Source organism: Typha angustifolia, chromosome 6 (assembly GCF_048772165.1).
Source record: "Typha angustifolia cultivar Huaian chromosome 6, ASM4877216v1, whole genome shotgun sequence".
Taxonomy (NCBI): Eukaryota; Viridiplantae; Streptophyta; class Magnoliopsida; order Poales; family Typhaceae; genus Typha; species Typha angustifolia.
In genome coordinates this window covers 5,458,759-5,473,418 of record NC_133244.1, presented here as the reverse complement: position 1 = coordinate 5,473,418, position 14,660 = coordinate 5,458,759, and the positions used below count along the sequence as shown (strand labels likewise).

General features: G+C 33.9%; 1 protein-coding gene across 4 annotated transcripts; it reads right to left on the bottom strand.

Moving 5' to 3' along the window:
• Nucleotides 1–11,587, bottom strand: LOC140760954 (uncharacterized). 4 transcript variants are annotated; one of them, XM_073098071.1, is made up of 4 exons: nucleotides 11,448–11,587; nucleotides 10,513–10,608; nucleotides 10,292–10,353; nucleotides 1–4,241 (listed from the first exon to the last, which is right to left on the bottom strand). In XM_073098071.1, the coding sequence occupies exon 4, from the start codon at nucleotides 3,991–3,993 to the stop codon at nucleotides 559–561; it is 3,435 nt and encodes a 1,144-aa protein (XP_072954172.1). In that variant the 5' UTR covers nucleotides 3,994–4,241; nucleotides 10,292–10,353; nucleotides 10,513–10,608; nucleotides 11,448–11,587; the 3' UTR covers nucleotides 1–558. The 4 variants fall into 4 exon arrangements, with proteins under 4 accessions (XP_072954172.1, XP_072954174.1, XP_072954171.1 ...); XM_073098073.1 differs by lacking the exon at nucleotides 10,513–10,608 and having other exon boundaries at nucleotides 1–3,999; nucleotides 4,115–4,241; XM_073098070.1 differs by lacking the exon at nucleotides 10,513–10,608.
• Nucleotides 11,588–14,660: the final 3,073 nt, after the last annotated feature.

The window sequence follows — 14,660 nt, the reverse complement described above, 5'->3', positions numbered from 1 at the left end:
AATTCAAACAAACTGCGAGAAGAATGAAATGCAGAATTGATTATATACTCATGCGCTATAAGCATTTCAGAGATTAGATACAAGTCTGATGAAAGCTTCTATAAATTTCATTGTCTGAATGACCAACTGCAGCAGATTCCTAACCTTAACAGAAGAAAACATGATATATTACAATTGTTGAGAAGGGGTGCTTGCAGTAGCAGGCTACATAGACCATCAGTGACAAAACAGCAATACGCAGAAAACTTCCACCATAGTGTGTTACGAGTTGGATATCAATCACTTGATTAATAAGTTGTCAATGCAAATATGTGGCAGCAGGGGCCACTTGCCACAATAACCAAGATAAACACAGTGTTGCATCAATTTCTGAATCAAAATTTGGAATGCAGTCTCAGTGGCCTTCCACATAAAACCTTAGTTGGTTAGATATGTATAGATTGAAAGATGAAAAGACCAAGCAAAACATGGACAGCATTCCCATTAGGACGTCACTGAAGTCGAAGGTTATGATAGAAGTTACAGCCACAAAAGAGCTGACTAAACACTTTGATATTTTCATACCGAGTTTGTGAATAGAAAGATCTCTGGCACAGATGCAGGATCAAGCTCCCAATAGCCTCGAAGCTTGCCACATCTTTCATCTGTCAGCTGGAAAGAAGGAATTTGATGAGAGAATCTCAAATACTCATCCTCAGGTATGTCCATCGTGCCTGTAACATTTCTTTTCCTATCAGGCATAAAAACCGCCCTATAACCGCTGACCTTGGTTAAAAAAGAAACTTTGGTGCCACTATTAGTCCTTTGACAGATCTCCACAATATCAAAATCACAATTCTCAAGATCTAAAACAGTCCATCCTACTCTCCAGTTTTTGTAGATGGCCCAGATCTCACCAACCCCAGGAAGGATTTTATATTGATTTTTCCTACCGAATGGTCTGGCAAGTACCACATGGGAAAAGGCATCAGAGTTATCATATGTGATGTTCTGTTTGGCAATTTTAAATGTTCCACATCCAAGAGGGAGGTCTTCTTGCAGCCACCTTATCTCCTCTTCTCCCTGAGGGCAACCCTCCAGCCATATCACATGCACTCTGAAATTTTCCACTTCAACTTTTCTTATCCAACCATAGTACTTAGGAAACTTATCCAAGTCACTGTAGAGTGCCCAAATCTGACCGCGATGGAACTTTTCAGGTGATCTCTGATCTTCAAAATTGTAGAACTCTGAATCAGGATATTCATAGAAAGTGGGGATTGGAGAAGCAGGCTGAGAACTATAATACTCATTAGTGTTGTTTTCCCATGCATCTGTGTTACCTTCTTTATTAACAGTTCCCATGGGTGGCATTGCGTCATTTCCTAGATGCTGCTGATTCTCCATAACGACATCTGATCTTTTCCTTGCTTCATTCTCATCATCTGTGTTACCATCTTCATTAACAGTTCCTATGGGTGACATTGCATCATTTCCTAGATGCTGCTGATTCTCCATAACCACATCCGAACTTTTCCTTGCTTCGTTCTCATCATCTGTGTTACCTTCTTCATTAACAGTTCCTACAGGCGATATTGTATCATTTTCTAAATGCTGCTGATTCTCCATAACCACATCCGAACGTGTTGTTGCTTTATTCTCATCATCTGGAGAAAGGTACTGAGCTCTCAGGTTCTCAGTAGCCTTAACTTTACAGGTTCCAGTCATCTCTTTATCAGTCACAGTTTTATCAGAGAAACCATTGCACTCACTGTCCAATTTTCCAGGTTCCATCATATTATTGTCAAGAGTAACAGAAGAAAAACGTGCTTCCAAATTACTAGGAAGAGATGCAGAATCAAGTTCAAAGGAACCTTCTGGGATACCCTCTCTTTCAGTTCCAGTCATCCTATAAGAAAGGACATAGTGTGAGAACTTTAGTAGTTCATTCTGAGGTATGACATATGATGCATTGTCTTTTGCTCTCATGAACAAGCTCACAAAACCTTTTATCTTTACTAGCGGGATGACAGTAATGCCAGCTTGCACTGTGTAATCTGAAAGGACTTCTGCAATTTCATATTCGTAAATTCTATGATTATCTGCGTCTGAGCTCCATTGAATATCCCAGTCTCTGTAAAGGGCCCAAACCTCACCTTTTCTAGGATATATATCATAAGTATTTCTTTTCCTTCCTTTTTTCCAAGGAATAATATGAGAGAACATCAGCCTATCTTGAGTTATTTCTGACTTTCCTAGTCTGAAGTTTCCACATGCAACAGGCAAGTCCTCATCAGACCACGCCATCTCTGCTTCATTTGCAGGATCATGCTCTAACCAAGTAAACCGCAGCTTAAAGTCAGGAGAATAGATATGCGTGATCCGAGCATAGAATCTAGGCATACCATCGAGATTATCATAAAGTGCCCAGATCTGACCAACTGCAAATTGACTTACATCCCTGTACTTCTCAAAATCACAAAATTCTGGATCAGGGTAGGAAAATGAACCAAGATTAGGAGCTTCCTTGGATATTGACTCAGCATCAGCATCAGAAACTTCTATATAATTCTCCTCTTTCTCACCAAATTCCTGCTTGCTTTCATGCATCATATCCTTGTTTGCTTGTTTGTTTCCATTTGGGAATTTCTCTTCACACGGGGTGCTTCCTTTCTGTTCATTGTATGTTTTGTTAGAAGCATCAGCCCGGCTGGATCCTATATTAAGCCCATTCCCATCTCCATCAGACATTTCTTGATTGCTTCGGTCAGCATGAAAAGATGATGCACTATTCCTTGACCTTTTACTTCTAGAAGGTGTAAAGTCGTAATTATTGTCACCGTCACCTCCACCTTCCTTATAGGTGACATTTTGTTTCTTCCTGCTTGATCTTCGTGGAGAATGGCTGCCCATGTCCCCAGCTTTATGTTCTGAAGGAAAATCTTCAATAATTAAGTCCTCACTATCATCGGTATCTGAATCACTAGAATCTATTATCACTCTTCTATCCCTCTTCTGGCTTGCATTTGATGTTGATAACTTAGCAGAATTCACCGTTGAAGGTTTTGTTTCCTGCTTTCTCTTGTTCATTTCTGCATCCTTAACTTTTTCAGAATTTACCTCAGCACCTACTGCCACTTCAACCTCCACTTTAGCATCCTTACTTTCACCCTTCATACATTCATCTCTACTCTCGGTGTTTAACCTCGATGTTCCACCCACATTCCACTGAGATCCTATGTTAGAAGCAGAATTTCCAAACTGTGTTTTCTGGCTGGCAACATGAGCATGCTTATTAGGAAACTGCTTCTGTGGAAACCCAGAACTAGTCCATGCATGCGAATTTGACGCAGAAGGAACAGCTTGTCCATTTAGATCGTATGCAACAAAAGGTTTCAAACAGTTCTGACAGCGGAGAGATTTGTTTAATATACTACGGTAGTATTGATATCGCATGCTACAAGTAGGGCATGTGGTCCAGAATGTCTGGGTTCCAGCAAAAGCCGATGGCTGCTGTTGCTGTGGGTTCAAACCGTTAAAGCTTCGGTTAGAATTCCCATTTGAATGACTTTTCTTTGACTGCTGAGAAGCCTGCCTATGTGGAGCAGTTCTGATGATAGTGTTTCTTTTGATATCATAAAGCATACGCTTTGCTCGGTCAGACAATATCACATGTGCTTCTCCAATTAACTTAAAGGCAGCTTCTGCACCAGCAAACTTATTTTTATCAGGATGAAGTAAAAGAGCAAGCTTCCGATATTGCTTTCTTATCAATGAATCATCTGCTGTTGCCTCTACTTGAAGAATACCATACCAATCTGTCTCCCCATTGACCTTCAGCCCAGCAGCACAATGCACTTCACAAACAGTCAACATATGAGAAATATTGTCAAGATCTGGGAAAAGCTGTTGAGCCTTGAGAGCAATCTTCTGTGCTGCAACAAAATCTTTGTTTTGCATCTTTCTTTCGGCAATATCCTTGGCTCTGATGGCCTCTTCCTTGTTGCACTCCATCACAAACTACAAGAGGAATGGCCCAAATACCTTCATGTGAGATATTTCGACCATAGGAAGCTAGAAAATATCCTCATCTTTGCTTCCATGCACAAACCATATGTGAAGGAAGAACGCACACCTTAGGAGCCTTCACCGCCCAATTTATTATCTGAACCACTCAAAAGATACCAGGCTGCCAGGCTCTGATGATAAAGGTGAAAAAATTGTCACACAACCACATCAAACACACTGAAACATTCAGTAACCTGCATATAGTATAGAAAACATGGTTATTCAGACTTTGCTTCCAAGTTCTAACCAATAAAATAAACTAATCAGTACTAGACTTTATGGAGAAGTTGTAACCAATGTTCATAAATGTATAAATAACCTACCAAGTAAGAACAACTAAAATTATTTGCAAATCCAAATTTATAAATTTCTACTTGAGCCTTAGCATATTAAAAAGACACTCATGATATAACTCAAGCTAAAACCATCCCGTTCTTATTTTTGTTAACTTATTCAAATTTTTCTGACATTTCATCATTAAAATATTTCAAGAAAAAAAGAACATGAGGCCAACATATGAACTATCTTTCTATAATGACACAAACTTGGCGATGAGTTTCTTTCTATTCAAAAGTAGGACTGTATGGCATAATTAAATTCAAGCCACTAGAGAAACCGTAAAAATTGAATGGAGCTTTGCCTCTGAACACACCTCGAAGACTCGAATAGCACCTCAATAGTTCAAAAATAAAAAAGAATAAGCAAAAAATCAAACGGAAGAAATAAATCCATAATAAGTTTAAAATAGCAGCAAAATTTCATCGCCACAAAACTCTCCCACTTTGTTATTTCAAAATGGCTTGCAAATTGTAATTACACTAAGGATAAGCTCATGAACTTTGAACGCAATATAAAAATTATGTTTTCCTATAATAATCTGCTAGTATTCATATAGTGAAGCTTTGAGCATTATTCCAACAATGAGCTAATTATAGACGATGTTTCATTGGCACAACTGCATCATAGATGTTACTCTAGATTCTGAAACTTTGTTAAACTACACAAACTAAGGGAACAAAAGAATACTTTCAGGGCAATGACATGTGAGAATCTCAAGAATATATTTTAAGGTGTGTGCACAACCTCATAATATCTCAAGCCAAAGTTTTCCTCATAAGATTGGGCCATCATTTGGTTGCATTGCAAGGGCAGTCTATCTGTGAATAAGCCTTCTGATAATAGAGGATTTTGCTAATTAAAGACAGTTGCCTAAAATATTCCCTCTAACATTCCAAAGTAAATAAAGTGCCCCTCTAGTATAACAATCATTATTATATTAATATATTATTACTTAATAGTAATTACTTATTACTATTCTTTTACAAAAGTATCCTTTATGTTTATTTGTATCATCTTTCCCCGCTTTCTAACTGCAAGTTATGGATCACTAGAGATCTATTTGTCCAAAGGACCTCTACTCTTTAGTATTTACTTCTAACAATTAAAATTTCTAAATCTTCTCCCTTTTCAAATATGTTTATTTTTACCCTCAATTCTACAACCTCACTTGATTTCTCCTCCTTTCTCTTTTGAATCTCTAAATGCTCTTTGATAAGCTTTTTTATCTTATCATTAGCTTTTGGACAAGCCGCAGTATTGCCTCTTTAGCAATATGCTTCATGAATCCACTAATTCCTCTCTTGGTGACATTCCCATAAAATATACATTTTACTGTGTTAGTAGATTTAAGAAATACATTACTCATGTTAAAAGCGATGTTGCACCTTGTCCAAAAACTAATAATGAGGCAAAAAGGCTATTAAAGAGCATTAGAGAGAAATAAAAAAGAGAAATGAGAATAAATCAAAAGAGGCAACGAAATTGAGGGCAGAAGTAAACATATTTGGAGAAAAAATGTCTAAAAATTTTATATGCTAGAAGTAAAAGACCAAGGAGTAGACGTCACTTGGACAAATACACCTCTATTGATCGAAGTTGCAATTAAAGAGTAAGGAAAGATGGTACAGACAAACATAGAAGAAATTTTTGCAAAAGAACAAAAAGATAAAGTGTTAATGTACTTAGCTCATTATGGAGTGTATATAGAGCCGGTGCCCTCTACTTAAAAAACATGGCAATTAAAATTTTTAATTTAGCTTATTATGGAGTGTACATAGAGCCGGTGCCCTCTACTTAAAAAACATGGCAATTAAAATTTTTAATTTAGCATATAGCTCCTTAGGATGTGAAAGGAATTGGAGCTCCTTTAAATGAGTAATATATCATTAATTATTGTATTGACTATGCTAAACTGATAGATTTTATTATCAAATTGATTTGGTCTTTAATTTCAAATTCATTCAAAGAAGAGAAATAATTAGAAGTAAAGAAGTTGAATGATCTTATTTATATACAATTTTAATGCAAGAAAGACGGACCAAAGATAATGAAAGAGAAGGATTTAGTTGCTTCAAACGAAAGAAATAATGCAAGAAAATGATTGAATAATGATCATCTCGAGCAAGAGATTTTTCTAAGTGATGGTTAAATTGGGAGATAGTGACAGAAGAATCAGAAGCCGAATAATTTTAAAATCATTGAGGAGCACTAAATCTACTCAAGCTACTATTAGTAGCACTCTTTCCACTTCTCTACATGAGCAATTAATTGAGTCGGATAAAGAAACAGACAACGAGGATAAGGTTGAGCTAGAGTTTGATGATAAGTAGACAAAGCTCCTCCCATAAATTGTGAAGAAGATTAGAATAGGGCATTTATGTTATAGTTATGAACTTGTTATAAACATGATAATTTTGATCATGTTATTTGTTATAGCTTTTTATCATGTTATTTGTTATGATTAAACTTATTCTAGGAACTTATGGTTGTGATAATTTTGAATCTTTAATTATGTATTTATGTTATTTCTTGTGAACAATATAGTTGTGAACTTGTTATTGTGGTTGTGAATTGTGAATTGTGATTATTTATTTAGTATTTTAGTGTAGTGCACTATTAAATTTTTTGTATATACTATTTTGGTTACAACTTACATATAAGTGTATAATGTATATTATATATAAGTTTTATATATTTATATGATATATGTTTATTTTTTAATATTAGAAATGTTAGACCGCCTTGTCGGCCTTCTGCCTAGGCGCTAGGGCAGTTGGTAACCGCCCGCCACCCGTAGCAACCAAAATATTGCAAAAATACGAAATATTTTCACACCTGTAGCCACCTCACAAATCTCTCGGTGTGGATGGCTTAACAATGCGGCTCTTCCAAGTTCTCTGGCTAGATCTTAAACCTAGGATTTGTGAGGCAATGCAGTTTTTTTTCATTACAAGAAAGATGGATTGAAGCTTCAATAGGACGGTGTTCATCCTCAGTCCTAAAATTGATAACTCGTCTAGAGTGGGTGAGTACAGGCCAATAAGTTTATGCAATACCATTTATAAGCTAATCTCAAAATTCCTAGCAAATCGAATGAAGCCCATTCTGAACTCTTTTTTTTTTTTTTTTTTTTGGCAGCTCAAAATGCATTAGCGTCAGGGCAACAAATTATGGACAACCAGATTATGGCACATGAACTCCTTTGCTTTCTTAAGGCGTCAAGAAGTAAGTGTGGCTCATTTATGCTTAAAGCCGATCTCTCAAAGGCCTTTGATTGAAGGGAATGATCTTTTATCAAATATTGTCTGAATCTTGGTTTTTTTAAGGAATACACAAATCTAGTCATAGAATGAATCTCCTCAACGAGTATTATGGTAAAGGTTAACAAAACTTGAGTGGATTCGTTTTCCCCACTTGAGGATTATAGCAAGGTTGTCCTCTTTCACCTATCTATTTATTCTTGGCACTGACGTCCTTTCCTATTTGCTAGACCATGAAACCAAGAAAGGAATCAAACCAACTCGAGGTGTCCTGGCCATTAACCATTTGATGTTCACGGACGAGGTTAACTGACAAATCCACCCCCATCATGGACAAGGTTACGGAGATTTTGAATGTTCATCCTCAAATTCAAATATGCTACATCAGCAAAGAAAACAACGGTAGGGCTCATACTCTAGCGCAATTTGCTATCAAAAGCCTATCTTGTAAAACTGGGACTGGATCTGATGATCTGGATCAAATTTATAACCTAGTGCCTTAATGAATCTAGTCTAAAGACTTTTCATTAAAAAAGAAAGTTATCTTGTTTTGCATGTGGTCGTATTCGACATAGAACCACATTTTATAAGATAATATATATGCAATCCACTAACAACTTACTTTATAGATAATGTATTTTTACATAATTGACACTAAAACCTTTCAAAATATCATAATTACCACTGCAATCTTCAACATATCATAATTGCCACCGAAATCATTGTGCTCTTCCAAAAATGTCGCTCCACTAGTTAAATCTAATTAATCATGATTAAAACTTAACATGGATTTAAAAAGATTGTTTTGCCCTTTCATATAAAATTTTTAAATGGTTTAAAAGCCATCAAATATTTTACCCAATATCATAGTACAATTAAAAATATCTTCTTTTATGTGAGACAAAAAATGTTGCTAAATATTTTACACAACGTTAAGAAAGACAAGTATTTTAGTCAAGATTTGTTAGGAATTTTCAATTAATAAACAAACATAACGGCAATTCTAAAAGAATCAAAAGATTTTAGTGGCACTTATGGTATAAGAATCAAAAGATTTTAGTTGCACTTATGATATATGGCAATTATGGAAAAAAAACCCTAGAGATAAAAAGATAATTATTAAATTACACATGGTACGAGCTACTAGGACTTAAATAAAGCAAGAAGTAGTAACTTATCTAGAAATATAAACTTCATTTCAATAGTCAATGCTGCAAAATAAAAACTCTACATGTAATAATGTGGTCATTATTACATCGATAATTTTATTTTTTATGATATTTTAAGATACAACAAGTTTCAAGATGAAATCACTTTAATAGGGGTAGAATGTAACACCCCAAAATTTTACCCATGCTCATTTAAATCACAATTAATAAGGATAAGTTTTCTAATTGGTTTAGATATTTAAATCCCAATTAATTAGGATATTCTACCTAATTGGTTTAGAATTCCTAAAATCTCTATCTCGCCTACTTAAAATCCTAATCAATTATAATATGTTTACTAATTGACTTAGATTTCCTAAAATTACTGAGAGAGATAGAGAGTGTGTGTGTGTGTAAAAGCAATTCCTTGGCATTGATTGATACATCATTGTTGCATGCCTGCTATAATGACATGAGTAGTCTGAGACACTAGTCTATGTCCTATATTAGCAATGTAAGATTCTCAGTTGTACATAGTTGAGCATTTGCCTTTTTTGGTCATGAGATAGTTGAAGCATTCTAAGATAGTTGTTAATCTTAGTTTATTATGAATTTTTAAAGTATTTATAAAATGAAGGTTTGTGTGCAAGCAATGAAGGCTAATAATAACATAGTCATAGTTGTTTATCCCCATCATAGAAGAACCTGAAGAAAGTGTTGTATGGAATAACTAATTATATACTCACTTTTATAAGATGTTCCATGTCCTAATATTTTAAGTTATTTACACAAGTGTACTGCCAAATTGTAAAAATTGGCAAATTTGGGTTGAAATTTTATGACCCAAATTTGTCAAAGAAATTTTACCACCAAAAATTTTAACTCAAAAATATTTGGGTTCAAATCAACAGATATGGTGTCGCATGTTCTTACACTAAGTATGACCCAATCTGAATAATCTGAATAATTACTAACTATCACATTTAATCACTACTAACTACATAAAAGAGTAATAATTAGTGCAATATTAAAAGATTCTCTGTATTTGATAGTGAAAATGTTTCCTTATAGAAAATTCAACCTCACATGAAATGTTCTTCCTGAAGGTGGTGAGGAATGGGGTCCCAAAGAGCTACACCATATGGAAACTAAAATATGATCCTATTGTAGAACTATTTTTGGTATTAGATTATGAGTTTCTAATCTAGGTAGAAATCCACAACCTAGGTCCCAACCTCCTCACTCACAATAGGTATATGTGTCTGTTGTACATAGAAAGTAGGTACATGCACAACCAAGCAAAGTCAAATAAGATTCCTCACTGCTATATAATGAGCAAGATAAGACTCAAAGCCTCCAATGTTTCAAATTGAAAATTTACAAATAGGAAATACAAAATAAATCCAAACAAACTATAAAATAGAGAAGGTTTTCAAACAGAAGGGTACAAGAACATCAATTATAATGAAAACAATGATGAATAGCACACTTTCTCACCATTTCACCTATAGGCATACAGCAGGTCAACAATGCCTCGACAAGGACACGCAGTTTTGAATCTGCAAACAAGATCAACAATTTTAGATTCTTACTAAAAATGGAATTAGGAGCACTTATAGTATTTCATTAACCACCAACTTTGGTTACAACAGAATAAATAAGAAAAAGGAAACTCCTCATTGTTTTGAAAAAAGCCAAAAAGGAACCAATATTGCAACCCTTTACGAATGCAGGCAATAGCAAGATTTTAAAAGACTGTAACCGGTAGACGGGCAGAGAAGGGATCATGTGGCGCCTAGATGCTAGACGGTCACCTAGAATTCAAAACAGTTAAAAAATAAACAAATAAAAAGAAATAATAATTAGAGTAGAAGTTAAAATTAATGTATACAGTCTGACAATATACCAATGCATTGTTGTTAAGAACTACAGTAAGCTATTAGAATCCACTAATTCATCAACAAGTTATAAAATTTTGAATTTCAGAGTAATGTATATATTAGAAATATGATACCTAAGGCGGTCGGCTAAGCGGGACCTAGTTATATTCTATCTAAGCCGGGAGCCTAGGCGTTAAGCCAGAAGTTTTCTAAAACAATGGGCAACAACACAAGAATAAAATCCCGATCAACTATCAGTTCTGCAGATGCCCTCAAAAACAAGTAACTAGCAAGTAACTCAACTTCTTACGAGATCAAAAGTATCAAACAGAGCCAAAAGACGTCAAAAGCAGAATGATCACTTCCCAAGTTAACAAAAACTTTTCGGAAAAATTAGTTCTAAAAGTAGACGCACGACCACAGAGATCAAATGACTCTGCAAGTTCTACCTCTTAACCAAAACCCGAAACCACAGAAGCAGACTATTCCATAGAGAAACAAAATTCCACGGATTGAGACAACAACACAACAAAATATATATATATATATATATAAAGAAAAAAGAAAAATCTAAAACCTCCTGATGGAGGAAAAGGGAGAAGAATGGCGGCAAATGCGAGGGAGAGAACACTAAAATCAAAAGGTAAGCATGCGAGATGGCAAGGAAGAAAAATGAAGAGCTTGGCCACTATCGCCGGAACCCTAGGCTGTAATCGGAGGAGAGGAGAGGGGAGGAGAGGGGAGGAGAGGAGAAAGATGAAAGAAAGACTTACTTGTTTGTGGGTATGCATGCTGGAGAGAGAGAGAGAGAGAGAGAGAGAGAGAGAGAGAGAGAGAGAGAGAGAGAGAGAGAGAGAGAGAGAGAATTTGGGTGCAGGGATGTTTTTGGGGACGGCGGCAAAATAGGAAAAGAGAGTCTATGATGAACGGGAAGAGACGAGTTGTGCATACAGTAGAGGTTGAGTTTTATTTACCAAACTAGCCCTCAAGGCCGCCTCTCTCAAACTTAATACAAAAAATGGTCTATTTTACTGTAAGGTAAATGCTAAAGTGTTGATACTATCAACACTTTATATGTGAACGAAACAAACATAAACATAGACTTAACTGAATCTATCAATATTTTACCTAAGAATTTTTAAACAAACTACTGATAAGTCTAATATTATATATATAAGCCGCTGATATGCTAAAACTACTTATAAGTCCGGCATTATATATATTAGCCGCTGATAAGATTAGCATTTTATTTCACTAATTTATTGAACGTGTTAGTATTTTTATCTAAAAGTAAAATGTTGATCTTATTAATTTATACTGATTTTTATATTAAAACAAACCCCTTTTAATAAAAATAATTTGAGATAGAACTAATTTAGTATGGATGGCTGAGTGATTTGACACTTAACCCTTTTTCTAACCATTGGGAGTCTAGAAAATATATAATTGTCATTGATATTATTTTGTACTATTTTAGAAATATTATTATGGCTTACATTAAATGAATATTTATAGATTAACAAATATATCTAAGTGATCAAAATACCTTATTTCACATAGGTTTTAGAGTATCATAGTATGTGTCATAAAAGTATTACATATTTGGATAACTATTTTATCATGCATTATCATATCAAGTAACATTAAATAGTTTTAAAATTATTTTAAAAACTTATAAATGGCTAAAATAATCTTTAATGATTTATTGAATATGGGGTTTCAAATTAGTCATGTATTAGAAAATATTTTTTATTTTATCTATCGGCTACTAATTCAAGATATAATGTTAATGGCTAATCAATATTTATCTATATTATAATGTCGCAAACAGATATACGACTCTAGTCACACTTTTAGCTATACATTATTATGAAAGATTTTATTAAACACTCTTTAAGCATTACATAAATGATGAGGTGAAGTAATGTGATGTTGATCCAAATTTGATAACATTTATTAAACCACAATTAAAATATATTACATGTACCCTAGATAAATATCGGTAATTTTGTTTAAATACAAACAGATAGTGATATAATATCAATGTTTAATCAACATAAACTCGTAATTATTATTTAAATTTATTTTAAGGGGTAAAAAATTAAGATAAGAAAGTCACAATGTAGATAAACAATCACGGGCCATACTTATTGATAAATAAACACATGAAGTAGCAGAAGATGGCGGCATTGACATACATATTGATGTTGTTCGAATCCCACAAAATAAGGATGAAAAAAAGGAAAAAAAAATCTACTAAGTAGATTTTTATAACAGTAAATAAAGGGATGAAAAAATGATAACAGATTGTTAGAAAACAGTTGCAGATTAATTGATATCTCATCTAAAAAAGATGAAGAAATAGTTCAAAAACAAAGGAATAAACATACAAAGGAAAAATAATAGTGTAGCACCAGTCATTTCTTAAATAATGAAAGGATAAGAGTTTAATATTACCATGACGAAGGATTAAAAAGTCATAAACTTAAGCTATAATGAATGATTTATCAAACTATGTTTGCTTTTAGAGAGTCATTAAAGTATATAAAAAATGAAACAATAAAAATATAATTGTTTACAAAAAGAATTATGGTTTTAGACTACATGCATCAATAGTGCAAATTCAAATCATTTTAAATCATAAGTTTGCATGCACCTCATATTTGTGGGAGGGTATATTACAACAAGAATATGTCATCTTTATGGCTATCTAACAACTAATTTGACAGGTTGAATTATGATATTGATTGTAGTGTTAAATTAATGCAAAAAGTAATTAGAAGAGAATAAATATTGAATGTATTATAATGTAAGTGTACAGAGGTAAGAAGAAAATAATGAAGATGCATATGTGTAGCATAAAAATCTTTACTAATTATGTAATTAGAACTAGAATGATAATTCTAGATTACCTTTGGGAGTTTCTTACTAATTTTTTGAAGATTATTTTTTACATATGACACATATATGAAATAATTTGTAAAGGTGCATACCTATTACTGGTCTAGATGCTTGTTATCTAAAAGGTTATATACAAGTCAATTTATCAATGCTGTTAGAAGATATGCAAATACTCAGATGTAGCATTTAGCTATTGCTGTGTTAGAGATTGAATGCAAAAGTAATTAGATATGATTCTTAGAAAATCTCATTAAAGTTATTAGTATTTTTTTTTTGTTGAGAAAAATGATCCTAATTATTTTATTCAGCTGAAGAATCAAAACTTAAAAGATCATACATCAGTGAAGAAAACTTTAAAGATAAAGCTAAAGCAGCAAGATCATGAGAAGTTTGATTATTCTCATATCCTGTGAAATACCCAGAGTGCTCAAGCAAAAAGAAAGACCAATATCTCCATCTGAATTCCTTTTCCAAGTAGCAACTACCCAACATATATTGTAATTCTCATATATGATAGAATTATCCAATCTAGAAGAAATGTTAGTAATTTCATTGGAATGGAGTTCGTGTAGTAGGTCTAGTGGTACCATGTCTTTATAAATCCAACCTGAAACCTGTTCAGGATTAAGTGTGATATTATGAAAAACAGCAGAATTCCTAGCTTTCCAAATATTCCATCATACAATGATAATATGATCAAGATTATATGGTTGTTCAGATAATATATATAATGTTTAAGTACCATTGGAAGAAATTAGATGCATTCCCCGTCCATCTGTAGCCAAATCTGAACCAAATTGCATGAGCATAAGCACATTCGACTAATAAATGAAAGATATATTCTTGCAGTTCATGGCAATGTAGACAACAAGGATCTACTTGAGGTAGACGAGAGTGCAGCGTCAATTTAGAAGGAAGTGCATCCTATGAGGGAAATTTATTTTAGAACTCCATATCGAGTGCCAAAGCTTGTGTACATGAGAGCTGGAAGGAGATGCATCATAAATACTACTCGCTAGAAAATGGTATGCCAATTTGCAAGAGAATTGTCCATTCTTAGCTGGAGTCCAAAGGAGCTTGTCTCT